Source organism: Acipenser ruthenus, chromosome 38, assembly GCF_902713425.1.
Source record: "Acipenser ruthenus chromosome 38, fAciRut3.2 maternal haplotype, whole genome shotgun sequence".
In the NCBI taxonomy this organism is placed as follows: Eukaryota; Metazoa; Chordata; class Actinopteri; order Acipenseriformes; family Acipenseridae; genus Acipenser; species Acipenser ruthenus.
Genome location: NC_081226.1, coordinates 4,657,154 through 4,671,460, shown reverse-complemented (window position 1 = coordinate 4,671,460; position 14,307 = coordinate 4,657,154). Strand labels below are relative to the sequence as shown.

The 14,307-nt window shown below is 42.2% G+C and overlaps 1 protein-coding gene across 1 annotated transcript in view; it reads right to left on the bottom strand.

Annotated features, from left to right (window-relative positions):
* LOC117433920 (1-acyl-sn-glycerol-3-phosphate acyltransferase alpha-like) overlaps positions 1–14,040 on the bottom strand; it is a 32,100-nt gene extending 18,060 nt beyond the window's left edge. The window contains exons 1-3 of the mRNA XM_059009119.1: positions 13,126–14,040; positions 11,604–11,799; positions 2,226–2,359 (exon numbers count right to left, since the gene is read on the bottom strand). Of these exons, the coding sequence (XP_058865102.1) occupies positions 2,226–2,359; positions 11,604–11,788 (319 nt within the window). The 5' untranslated portion in view covers positions 11,789–11,799; positions 13,126–14,040. The remainder of the gene's footprint in view (positions 1–2,225; positions 2,360–11,603; positions 11,800–13,125) is intronic.
* Between the last annotated feature and the right edge of the window lie 267 nt (positions 14,041–14,307).

Here is a 14,307-nt window from a genome sequence, read left to right as displayed (position 1 = left end):
CAGTTTTCTTTTAAGTTTGAGTCAGCACTGGAGCCTTGTTACCCGACCCGAGCCTGACTGGACCTGATAGAAAGTGTCGGGTTCGGGTCGGGTCGGGTGTAGTTTGTATGTTATAGTTCGGGCTCCGGTCGGTCGGGTCAGTGTGTTATCAGTGAGTTGATTATGGCGTTTTTAATTTGAAGTGAGTATTTTTTTCTTGCACTGTGCCAGCGCTTCCTAAAACTCACTTTCTGGTTCTTTTTTTGCCTGCCTAAAGTGAGTGAAGCGCTGTGTGAGTGGCGAGGACGTGCACGTCAGTTAACCAAAACATTGTACGAAGGAGACATTTTCTATATTAAATACAGGTGAGCCTGTTCTATATCGCCTCACTTAATATCATACCCTGTTTATTATCACAATTTTTCAAAAACCACTCACCATGCACCATAGGTTCTCTCAATATCACCTCACAAACCCGCTTATTGTCACGTTTTGTACAGCCTGTCAAATGCTGCGTGGCCGGGCTTTTTTAAGTAACCACAGGATATAATTAATTTCCAATGTAACTAACAACCAATAATCATCTCGGCTGATAAACTGAGATTTTGTGCCGCCTGTCAAACGCTGCGTGGGCGGTCTTAACACCAACGCCACCGAATTTGAACAGTCAGTCTTATACAAATGCACACACACAAAAAAAGTGCAGCGCCCGATTGATAGCTCACAATCGGTTTTGTTCCAACTAATGATACAAAACGTATTTGTCCAGTAAAACTATATGCATTTGCTTAAATGTAAAGAGTGACTAAATGCCGAGTAATAAAACACTGCTATCCACATGAGAATGTGCAGCAGTGGAGCGTTCCGGTGCTGAAGGGTGCGTCTAAATCTACTGTTTGGAAAAATTACGACACTGTTGTATTCAGCAATAGTAACAGTCCATGTGGCTGTACAATGCAAATATTGCAAAATATTACTGAAATATGACAGGAAATTCATCTCTGCAGCGGCACACAAAGGGATGTGTTTGTCCTGTAGCTGTTTTAAAAGCCCTTGTCATGGTGTAAAATTTGTTGAACGTTAATTTTGCGGTTTGATACGATATTGGCTTGTCCAAAATGAGTATGAGAATTTGCAAGAGCATCTTAATGTGCAGCTGCTTATGGTAAAGTTTTGAAGAAGCCTGTTGTTGTCTTCTTTTTAAATCACGCAGTGTTGGATTATTGGAAAGGAAGTAAATGAGATCTGATTAATTGAGAGGGATTCTTTCTTTATTTACGCTTTAAGTGGAAATTGGGAATAGACTCTACACGGAAGGTATTTGGTTTCAATAGCGCATGTTTGGAATTATGATATTTGTGGAGAGGGTCGGTATGTAAATATTTCAAAGTTCTCGGGCTCGGGTCGGGTTCAGATTTGTTTGGTCGGGTTCGGAGCGGCTTTTAAATGTAGGCCCACGCAGACCTCTACTCAGCACCACTGCAAGCCAATGTATAATCTTTTTGTTTTGTTATTTCAGAGGATCCTGTGCTATCAGATAGACCCACCCTATTGACAGTGTTCTGGCAGGTGTTTCTAATTTTGCATCCAGCCCAGTGTAATCAGACTGGTATTTGGACAATGTCAGTGGGAAGCCTCACATTCCAGTACAACCCCCTCTGAAGTGGTTCTTTTCCATTGCAAGCAGATGAAACGGATTAAAGACTTTTTTCATTTTCGTTTTTTAACTTCACTACAGAAGAGCCCATTTGAGCTGTGTTAGGAGGTGCTAGTGAGGTAATGCTGATGCACTTGTGTGGTCTGTTTCAACTGTTACTCTGCAAGCCCAACCGCCCCCCCCCCCTTTTCCTTTCCCCTCTCTCTTACCCAATACATTAATGGAGCTCTGGTGGGTAGCCACCACTCTCTCCTCCTCCTCCCACCCTCTTTCTCCCTCTCCCCTCTCTTCCCCATCTCCCTCTCTCCTACCCCCTTCCCCATACCCCTCTTCCCCAAGTCTGCCTCTCTCCTCCCCCTCTTCTCCTTCCCCCTCTCTCCTCTTCCCCCTCCCTCCTTCTCCCTCTCCTCCTTCCCCCTCTCCTCCCGCCTCTTCCCCCACTCCACATCTCTCCTCTCCCCCCAGTCCCCCTCTCCTCCCCCTCTTACCCTTCCCCCTCTCTCCTCCCGCCTCTTCCCCAAGTCCGCCTCTCTCTTCCCCCACTCCGCATCTCTCCTCTCCCCCCAGTCCCCCTCTCCCCCCGTCTTACCCAGCAGGTCGATGGAGCTCTGATGGTTGGACACGACCACGTAGGGCTCCTTCAGAGGGAAGTTCTCCCAGCCCTTCACATCAATCTTTATCCCGTACAGGTACTTGATGTGGAGCAACATGAACTGGAGCACCCTGAGAGAGAGGCGGGAGAGAGGGGGGTTAATAAGGCAATATAACTCCAATTAAAGGGCATTACCTACTAGAAATTTGACTGCACCTGAAAAGGCGAGGGAAGGGCAGTGAGAGTGAGGGAGAGGTAGAGAGAGAGAGAGGCAGAGAGAGACAGGGAGAGGCAGAGAGTCAAGTTTCACTATTTAGTCTGATTAGGAATGTAGAGGAAAGGGAGGGATAGGAAAAGAGAGGGGAGTCCTGTAGATACGAAGTGTATTTTTTTTCTAAATACAATGGCGACCCCTGCTGTTCACGGAGTGCAGGTGTTTCACGTGTCCTCTCTGATACTGTGGAACACACAGGTTCCATACACATTCATTACAGTGCAACCTGCGGACTCCCTGCGGAAACACTTTTTTTCGGTTCTCAGCATGTTCCATTTTGTTTTTTTGTTATTTGGTGATGTCTGCAGCCCTTCTGAGTGGTTCTGGGTTCTGTTGCTCCTCCAATATTGAATTCTTATTTCAAAATCAGAGTCAAAACCCAGAATTCGAGTTGCTAAAGTTGAGAGTTCTGTGGCCATATTTTCCAAACGTTTCCTCTGGTCTTTAATTAACCACCTGTTAATTATACCATTATACCCCGGGCTCTCCAAAATGCTTTCCAGTTGAGGGTCCAGGACTCAGCTCAAACTTTGAAACGTTGGGTCTCCCAGTGAAGTACACAGTCTTAATGTTAAGGTACACACTTTTTTTTTTTCTTCCTTTATTGAGGTTTTGACAATTGTTTTAAAAATAAGAAACAGACACTAAAATCCACAAACAAAAAGGCAATAATAGAATCCACAAATGCAAAATTCTATTAAAGATCAAATGATCAACCAACCATTCTACTGACCAAGGCATCCCCACTGCTCTCAATCTTAAACACAAGCATTCTACTGACCCAGGCATCCCCGCTGCTCTCAATATTAAACACAAGCATTCTACTGACCCAGGCATCCCCGCTGCTCTCAATATTAAACACAAGCATTCTACTGACCCAGGCATCCCCACTGCTCTCAATATTAAACACAAGCATTCTACTGACCCAGGCATCCCCACTGCTCTCAATATTAAACACAAGCATTCTACTGACCCAGGCATCCCCACTGCTCTTAATCTTAAACACAAGCATTCTACTGACCCAGGCATCCCCGCTGCTCTCAATATTAAACACAAGCATTCTACTGACCCAGGCATCCCCGCTGCTCTCAATATTAAACACAAGCATTCTACTGACCCAGGCATCCCCGCTGCTCTCAATCTTAAACACAAGCATTCTACTGACCCAGGCATCCCCGCTGCTCTCAATATTAAACACAAGCATTCTACTGACCCAGGCATCCCCACTGCTCTCAATCTTAAACACAAGCATTCTACCGACCCAGGCATCCCCACTGCTCTCAATATTAAACACATTAAACACTGCTCTCAATATTTAACACACTATAAATTCATAAATCATAATACATTTTTTGGTCTCACTTAAAAGACTGCCTCTATATTTTTCTACTGAGTTCCCCCAAACTAAATTACTTGCTATTCAATATTGCACACTATGCGTGCTCTGCTCTGCCGGCCAGAACACAAAGCTCTAGGAAAGTATGAAGTGAAGTCCTGCTTTCACTGCATTTCATAACTGCACCAGCATAATGCAATATCAAAGTTACCTGGCGTGGAGCTCTTTAACATATTTAATATTATCTGCTAGTAGTCAGGAGATTTAAAACAACTGCATTTCTATCTTTATCTCTATATATAGTAACTTGGAGAAACAGCGTTAGGCTATTGCAGGGAGGTCACGTGATCACAAAAAATACTGACATAACCTTAAAGATTAGGGCTTCTGATTTTCGATTTTAACCGATAAAACACCCGATACAAAAATGTAAACACTGGAAAGGGTTACTCAATTTACGTGGACTTCACCCCTTTACCATAAAAAAACACTACTGCAGTACAAAAAAACTAAAACAGAACTACCTTTCCCAGTGCAGCTTAGCAATGCCCCTCCTTCCTGACTTGTAACGAACATGGATTCGTTCTGAATACTTTAAACCCACCACAACTACTGAGTGGCAGCACATTCCTACATTTCTATTGGACTCCGCTTGCAAGATTCCTCACAACAATGTGCCTGTTACGTGACCATAAGGATTTTGTTGTGGAAGACAGCAAAGGAAAGAAGGTACAACTAAACGTGCAAGTACTGTCTGTCGAGTTACTGTACTGTGACATAAAAAAAACACCCAAGCATGTTTTAAACAAACAGAAAACAATAATTTCATACAGTATATACAAAGCGAAAGCCCCCCCAAAAACGATTGACATAAAACTCAAAAATAGATCAATAAGCACCAAAAAAAAACAAAAGAAAAAAACAGAAGCCCTCCTAAAGATCCTTAGCATTGCACTACAGCGCATATAGACTTAATCCTTAACAGTACATGGTGTAATGTGAAGCCAGACCTCCTGCCATGTTTACTACGTGTCCAGATGTTTGTTTGTTTGTGTATATAGTTGTGTATAAAGTGCTAGTGCCAGTCAAAAAAACTTAAAAAAAAAAAAAAAAAAAAAAAAAAATGTTGAGGTTTTTTTGTGTTTCACCCGGTTTCTCAATTTGCCCCAGTCCTTGTACAATGTTATGATTGCTACATTCACTGGTGAAATCATGCGTTTGCAAATACTGTACTTCCAGCTCCCAGAACTGCCTGTTGGCTGCAAAAGTTTGGGTGCAAATTTATCAGACAGTAACACGTGTTTCTTAAATGTCTACATACCCCTGAAGAAGAGACTCTGAAAGTGGAACGTTAAGAAGCAGGTGTTATTTACAAATCAGAGGAGTCTACGCAGTGGCGCTGTGTTTACAGTGGGGGTGCTGAAAGCCATTGAACAAAACTGTAAGCCCTGTATATGATGGAAGCCAAAAGTAGACAAATCTAAATCTAAAACAAAATGGCCCAAATGGTTTAATACAGCGGTGGCCAATACGTGGATCGCGATCAGAACAAGCACTAGCATAGAAGCATACAACAGTTTTTGTTTCGGCTGATGGGGAAAGCCTTCTGTGTCGTCCAGTAGCACAGATGAAAATATCCCAACAGTTTCTGCATATGAAACAAATAAAATGCGTGTGCGAACATACATTTTAATTTAGGCGCACGTATGCGACTAGAAATTCCTAAAGGTTGACTATAAACAATAAACGTGATTTATATTTTAAGTTGAAAAGTATAAAACAAAAGAGACAACATTACTCCCCAGTAATGCTGTTGAAGCTGACACCCTGGGATCCTTCAAGAAGCTGCTTGATGAGATTCTGGGATCAATAAGCTACTAACAACCAAACGAGCAAGATCGGCTGAATGGCCTCCACTTGTTTGTAAACTTTCTTATGTTCTTATGTTATGTGTTAAACATGTTGATAAAACGAAGCAGCACCATCACCTGTTTATCTATTTAAGTAAAAAAAATGTTTAACCCCTGTCCTTGCTACAATGTTTACAACATGGAGGCTGTGTGGTCCAGTGGTTAAAGAAAGGGGCTTGTAACCAGCAGGTCCCCAGTTCAAATCCCACCTGAGCCACTGACTCATTGTGTGACCCTGAGCAAGTCACTTAACCTCCTTGTGCTCCGTCTTTCGGGTGAGATGTGATTGTAAGTGACTCTGCAGCTGATGCACAGTTCACACACCCTAGTCTCTGTAAGTCGCCTTGGATAAAGGCGTCTGATAAATAAACTAATAATAATAATAAATAATAACATGCTAACCATAAAACGTATAGCGCAAACTAATCGGAAAGTAGCATACACTGTTATGAGCCACTTAAATACTGCAATTTAGAAACATTTACTTGTAAAAACACGCTGAACAGTTCTCTTATTTACAGTAGTCGTTGAAGACAAGGATGGTCAGAAGACTTCAAAGGGTGATTTGTGCTCTGGTGTCATGCTGGGTTTTTCATTAGAGAATGGACACCTGGCGCATCCACAATGCCACCGAGCCGGTATTCAGTATTGCTCCACAAACCAGCAACCACAGTTAGCGGCATTCGTGACGAGCTGATTTTAGCAGGTGGGGCCACTGAAGAATTCACAAAAAAATATGATATTCTTTTTTGGGGACATTTTCATTAAGCGTTCTACTGTACACACCTGCTTATAATGCGTTCCAACTCTCACGAGATTACCACCGCGTGATTTACAGTATAAAGTATCCTGCCACTGTTGTGACAGTCAACTCTGATTGGTCTATTATCGTCTGTGTTCCAAAGCAATGTGAAGAGGGCGCAGTGCAGTGCACACACACAGCTCATAAGAGTCACAGCACCCCTGTACTTCAAGCTACCGCACCATTTGAACCAATGGTCAAAGGTGCTTTGGACTGTTGATGGATGGACAACGACACCTGTGCCTTGTAGGTCATATAGACGTTGTCATCGCAAATATATTGCAAATGTTGTGGATATTGTATATTTTTACAGAAAGCTAAATTGAATTAACTTTAATCTAATGCGTCTAGCTTTGCCTAGCGATAACGATCAATCTAACACCTTGAATGCATCAGGCACCCAGGAAACAAAAGGATAATCAAACCCGTCTCTGTGATTGAATTACCCAGTCTAGTGAGAGAGAGGTGGTTTAACACAGAGCCTGAAAGAAAGAGAAAAATGACCACTTTAAAAAGCTTAAAGAAAACAAGAGATTTAAGACAAAATTCACATCATATTGACTTAATACCACTACGAGTACAAGATGCAAGTGTTTTTATTCTTAAATTGCCTAACAAGCATAGAATAACCCAGGTAATAAATCCCAAAGCGAATTAAACTATTTGCAATGTCTAACCAAAGTCGCAACCCGACATATTTGGTGCCTAAAGAAATGAAATTTCTTATTCTAAAAATAACAGGAATTCAGAATAAAATCAGAATTATTTAGCTAAAGTTATGCATGTTTTAAAAGTTTCCCCTTTCCAGATTATGATAATGAACTAATCAGACAGAGGAAGGGGGGGGAGGGATCAATCAAGGTTTCGAGCCCATTCAGCCACAAACTAGCAAATCGGAGCATGCAGTGGGAAATTCAAATAATCTTTGCTTGAAAAGTATAAAAGCCGACTGTAAACATTAGCTCCTTGCCCTGACTGGACACCTGCTCCCCTCTGACGCCCTGACTGGATACCTGCTCCCCTCTGATGCCCTGACTGGACACCTGCTCCCCTCTGATGACCTGACTGGACACCTACTCCCCTCTGACGCCCTGACTGGATACCTGCTCCCCTCTGATGCCCTGACTGGACACCTACTCCCCTATGATGCCCTGACTGGACACCTGCTCCCCTTTGATGCCCTGACTGGACCCCTGAGGCTGCTCCCCTCTGATGCCCTGACTGGACACCTGCTCCCCTCTGATGCCCTGGCTGGACACCTGCTCCCCTCTGATGCCCTGACTGGACACCTGCTCCCCTCTGATGCCCTGGCTGGACACCTGCTCCCCTCTGATGCCCTGACTGGACACCTGCTCCCCTCTGATGCCCTGACTGGACACCTGAGACTGCTCCCCTCTGATGCCGACTGGACCGCTGAGGCTGCTCCCCTCTGATGCCCTGACTGGACACCTGCTCCCCTCTGATGCCCTGACTGGACACCTGCTCCCCTCTGATGCCTTCTGATGCCCTGACTGGACACCTGCTCCCCTCTGATGCCCTGACTGGACACCTGCTCCCCTCTGATGCCCTGACTGGACACCTGCTCCCCTCTGATGCCCTGACTGGACACCTGCTCCCCTCTGATGCCCTGACCTCCCTGCTGAGCTCCTCTGATCCCGACCGCTCCGCTGAGCCCCTCTGATCCCGACTGCCCCGCTGGGCCCCTCTGATCCCCTGACCGCTCCGCTGAGCCCCTCTGATCCCCTGACCGCTCCGCTGAGCCCCTCTGATCCCCTGACCGCTCCGCTGAGCTCCTCTGATCCCCTGACTGCTCCGCTGAGCCCCTCTGATCCCTTGACCGCTCTGCTGAGTCCCTCTGATCGCTGGATACTGGCCTCCCTGATCTCCTGACCGCATTTCTGATCGCTGGATACCTGCTCCTCTGATCCCTGCTTGCTCAGATGCACCTGTAGCCCTCAGCTCTCCGTATCTATCCATCTAGGTCAGGGGCCCCGACACTCTGAGAGTTACAAGGTAACAGAACGCTGAAAGTGACGGCTTTCCACGCCAGGTAACAATACTCTTAAACATCTATTCAGGTATTGTGCGATCCCTTGTTGTTGTGTCAGTATGTACTAATATTTCTTTGGTAAATTGTTGTTAACACCTTAGTTCTTAGTGTAATGCTTTTAATGTGACATTATGTAACTGTTTTGTGTGATTTTCAAACTTATTTTGTTGCATGCTTAATAAATACCATCTTTCTAAGATTTCCAGTATTGAGTCATTCGCTCATGTTGAACAAACACGATTTATGAACTTTGAACAGTCTGGAATGTGGTCTATTTTTGGCTTGTTGTAACGTGTAAATCCTCCATCGTTTTCAGAGAGCAATATTAAAAGCGAGTTTGTACATTGTAATAGGACACTGTTTATTGTAGAGGTCCCATGGCAACAACAGACTGTTCTCTGACAAGGCCTAACACGTGCACGCAGTGCTTAATTTTTAAAGAAAGAGGTGCCGGAGCGCGAGCAATGACAATAATACCGACCCTAAGAAGCACATATTCAAAATCATATCACGTTTATTTGAAAGAGTATTGTACGTACTTGTGTTAGATGTTTACAATCACGTATTCTACATCATATACAAAGTAGCAGTACGTGCAGAGAAATTAATTAAAGGCAACCGCAAGGCAAATAATAAAAAAATAAAGCCTGTATACAAGTTTTGTTATGGTTTTGCACTTAAATGGTTTAAAAAACAAACAAATTAAAAAGCATTCAGAGGCACTCCAGAAGGACAACATTATTATCAGCGATGTGACTGCAACAGAAGCCGCTGGTAGATTACAAAAACAATTAATTAAACTTAGGCTAGGTAGTTGTTAACTTGGTATGTTTTTATTCTCTATGAATTAAATTATATTCATTGAAAAAGGCAAGAGAACCAGATTGTTATTATTTATATATAGATAGATAGATAGATAGATAGATAGATAGATAGATAGATAGATAGATAGATAGATAGATAGATATTATAACGTACCTGTAATTGTTCTTTTCATTGTTAACAACCTTATAAAACTTTAAAGTCTGTTTCAAAGCTCTTTTCAAAATGTCCACTTATTGCACTGGGGTTTGAGATCTGTCCTCTAAATCACTGCAGAAAGCGATTGAAAAAAAAACAGTAAGCGTACCACATCATGGACCGTTATTGCTGTGTTCCCCATTTGACAATGTGGGCAATAATCCTTACATGATCAGTGCACTAGAGCTGACATTTTGAAAAGAACGTTGAAACAGAACTTAAAGGGTAAAAAGTTGTAAGGATGTTAATAATGAATAGAAATGACAGGTTGGTTACTTAAACGGTTGTAGCAACACGTGGGGGCGTGCCACGCTGTATCTTTATGGAACCCCATTACTTACTCTCTAAACACGGCTCTTACAACTAAATTAACTTCCTCTGCAACAAGTATTAGGCCCCCACCTGTGCCTCACTCCAATTCTATGTAACACAGACTAGGGGCCCTAATACCAGCTGTATGGGAGGCTGTGTGTTCTGGTGGTTAAAGAAAAAGGGGCTTGTAACCAGGAGGTCCCTGGATCAAATCCCGGCTCACTCACCGACTCATTGTGTGGCCCTGAGCAAGTCACTTAACTTCCTTGTGCTCTGTCTTTCAGGTGAGACGTTGTTGCAAGTGACTCTGCAGCTGATGCACAGTTCACACACCCTAGTCTCTGTAAGTTGCCTTAGATAACTGTCTGCTAAATAAACAAATAATAACCTTATAATGTTGTTGCACTTAAAATTAATTTTAAGTCTGGAGAAATTCTATAGAAATCAGTGATCTATAGGCAGCAGTGTGGAGTAGTGGTTAGGGCTCTGGACTCCTGACCGGAGGGTTGTGGGTTCAATCCCCAGTGGGGGACACTGCTGTTGTACCCTTGAGCAAGGTACTTTACCTAGATTGCTCCAGTAAAACCCCAACTGTATAAATGGGTAATTGTATGTAAAAATAATGTGATATCTGTATAAAGTGAAATAATGTATAATCTTGTAACAATTGTAAGTCGCCCTGGATAAGGGCGTCTGCTAAGAAATAAATAATATTAATAATAATAAAGTGATTGCAGCTACAGGCATGATGTCAAAGCACATCCGACCATATTAGTAAAGGAAGGACTTGCACATTATCAATAAATCCTAGGGAAAAGATGTTTTCAGACAGAAAAAAAATACCTTTACAAAATCCTCTCATTAAAAATGTACCTCTACCCATTCCTACAAAACTGATCTGGAGGCAAAACCTCTGATCTGATGGCAAAACCTCTGATCTGGAGGCAAAACCTCTGATCTGATGGCAAAACCTCTGATCTGGAGGCAAAACCTCTGATCTGGAGGCAAAACCTCTGATCTGGAGGCAAAACCTCTGATCTGGAGGCAAAACCTCTGATCTGATGGCAAAACCTCTGATCTGGAGGCAAAACCTCTGATCTGGAGGCAAAACCTCTGATCTGGAGGCAAAACCTCTGATCTGGAGGCAAAACCTCTGATCTGGAGGCAAAACCTCTGATCTGGCAATACTGACCGCTAACGACGTCTTTCAAACACAGTTGCTTCTGCTTGGGAAGCAGTCACCAAGAAAACCTGAAATGGATTTCAGCAAAACATGCACCAGGAGGCTCTGATCGTGTCCATGGGGGTACACACAGATGTCTTACCGCTCCATGTATAGTTGTTTATTTGAAAACTGGAGAGCTCACTGGAGTGCTCCTTGGAGTGAGCTGAAGTTTAAACTTTTAGTAAAGTAAATGGTCACTGCCACTCATACTAAAAGAAATAAAACTCCCATTGCATAGCAGTTTGCTCCATTCCTGGTTTTACTATGAGTTTAGTAAGACACACCTGAGCTTGTTACCAGACACACTGTGGCTAATCAAGCCAACAGTAAAACCAGGAATGGAGCAAACTGCTATGCAACAGGAGTCTTATTTCCATCCGCGTCTTGTATTATATATGTCTATTCCGATACATCACGTAAAGAAAGCATCGGCACTCCGTACTCACTTCATGTTCTCGACGTTGCGCCCCCTCACTGCGCAGATGGGTATTGCGAGCACGGCCAGGGCGAGGATCCAGCTGTAGAAGAACGCCATCTTGCAGAAGAACTTGAAGGAGGGGATCCACTCGTACAGCAGCGGGACCAGGATGAGCAGACAAATCAGCAAGCCCTGAGCCACCGAGAGATCCATACTCAGCAGCACTGCCACACACACAGGACAAGAGCAGAGACAACAACCATCACAATCACCCACCGAAATCACTGGGATCACAACTGACATGCCTTCATTTTAATAAAGCTCACAGAGAGAAAAGAATGCATTTTAAATGTGGTTAGTATTCCTTTAAGGGGAGGGGCAGTGAGCATGTTAATAAAGCTAAAAATGAGATAAGAGATTGGATTTGAAATCATGGGCTATTGTATTGAGAGTATCAGTCTGGGGTATATGGAGGTTATTTGACTTCATGTATTCTGTCTGTTAGTCATTATTACAGTGTTACATTCACCTATAAGAGAGCTTGTGCAATTGAGATGCAACTTGTTCAGGTGCTTCTCCAGCACAGTCACTCAGAGTATCACAATCAGCGGGGTGGAGAGGCTGTCTGTACAGATATAATGGACTTGCATCTCGAGGACTGCTGGTTCCATTGTCAAGGATCTTCTTTAGCACAACTTGTACTTGCGTGCTGTACAGTTATGTGACATACAGACAGACTGCTATACGAACAGACAGACAGATGTCTGATATTATCAATAACTTCTCTTAGATAATTTGAATAACAACCTTCATGCCACTTGGAGACCAGCTCTCCAGATATATGGAAACATGAAGTGTGACGTGATGTACGGATGAACAGACAGACAGACAGACAGACAGACAGACAGACAGACCCCCCCCCCCCCCCCCCCCCCACCTCCAACATCTGATATTATCAACAGCTTATGCTAAATAATTTAAATAACAAGTCTCTTAGCAACTGAATAAGTGATTCCAGATGCATGTACAATGTGACGCGTGATAGACGTAGTTATGATCGCCTCCACAGGGGCTTTCATTAGAAAGCGTCTCGCCATTGCAGGCTCCAGACCGCGGTTCATGTGACTGTGTTGGTTACTTTTAGCACAGTCTTAAAGTGTGTAATTGCAGCTCGAGGTCTCTGTTTCCATGTGTATCTGTTTGTACAGTAATTACAGTAAGAGGAGGCTACAGTCTGGAGAATCATGGATCCAATCAGAGCTTGTATCCAAAAAACAGGTTCTTATGAACTTCTATTGCTTTTAAAGTAGAACATTCTTCAAATTCAGAAGGAGTGTTTAAGGGACATTTACTGTTCCATATTTCTGAGGTATATTTAAATAGTTTGAATCAGGCAACTAAAAAACGTAAGTATATTGTCCACCAGCGTACCTAATCCAGGTATATTGTTTCCGTAATAAATTTACAACAGACAAGTCAATGAAATAATACGATTACGTCAAGACAACAATGTAAATATAATATGAAACAACGAAACAGCTTTCACTTACCTGTTTTTTGCAATTCCTTTTTAATAAAAGACTTCAAAGTTGGTCGGTGTTTTTCCTTGTACTTTGAAACTGACAGTAGTTACCACAAACTTGAGGTGGTTGTTTTATGTTTTCGTATTTTCGTTATAAAATTGCCACATCAAATGAAGTCAAATGAAATATAAAATGTGCGCCAGCTTCTGTTTACCGGTTCTTCGTTTGGCTGTACTACAGTAAAAGTCAGTTGTGTGTAATATTTTTTTACAGAAATTGTATTATTATTAATATAACATCCAAGCATGGAATGTGGTCGAATTGTACTAGGCCGCAGTCCTCGCTATCCTGCTTCATTGAGCACAAATACAAAAGACGTAATATACAAAATTATGAAACGAAACTTAGGTTTTTAAAACATAATGGAAGAAGGCATACAATTATTATATGCATTCCAGATTGTGAAAGAAGGGGGTCAAATAAATAAACTGTGTGGGAGTGGGTCATATCAAAATATATTTCACAAATATTAAAAATATACAACCCCACTCCCGAAATAATAATAATAATAATAATAATAATAATAATAATAATAATAATAAATACAGAAAATGTAATACAAAACGTGCAGAAATTCGGTTAAAAAGAAAAAGGTTTTCGATATTCCTGTCGGGTAAAAAAAAAAAAAAAAAACGCCTCTCCTAATGATGTCTAATATTGTGAAGCATCTCCGTTTTTTGTTTGTTTATTTGAACATTTTAAAAAGTCCCGTATTTTGTCTTAAATTTCAATCAAAGCAGCAAGTGTCGAAAATAACTGAACCGTCCCCGTTTCTTTCCCGTGGTCCTCTGCATGTTCTTGGAAGATTTGTGAATGATGCTGGAATCGCCGTGTTTCGTTTATATATATATATATATATATATATATATATATATATATATATATATATATATCAAAATATGTGTAATATTAAAAAGAGGATGGAATTGTTTTCAAAATCAAAATTAATAATAATAATAGTAATAAAGCTGGCGCTGTTGCTTGGTTTTGGTAATAAAATATAATCCGTTCGGGTTGACAGCCGCACGATTTCCAGTCCGGTTGCCTGTTATTTCGTTATTTTGTTGCTTAATAAACTACACGGCTACCCGAGAAATGGGGAAATTGAAATAAATGGGCAGGGCCTGCTATTGGAAACGCTGCTAAAAC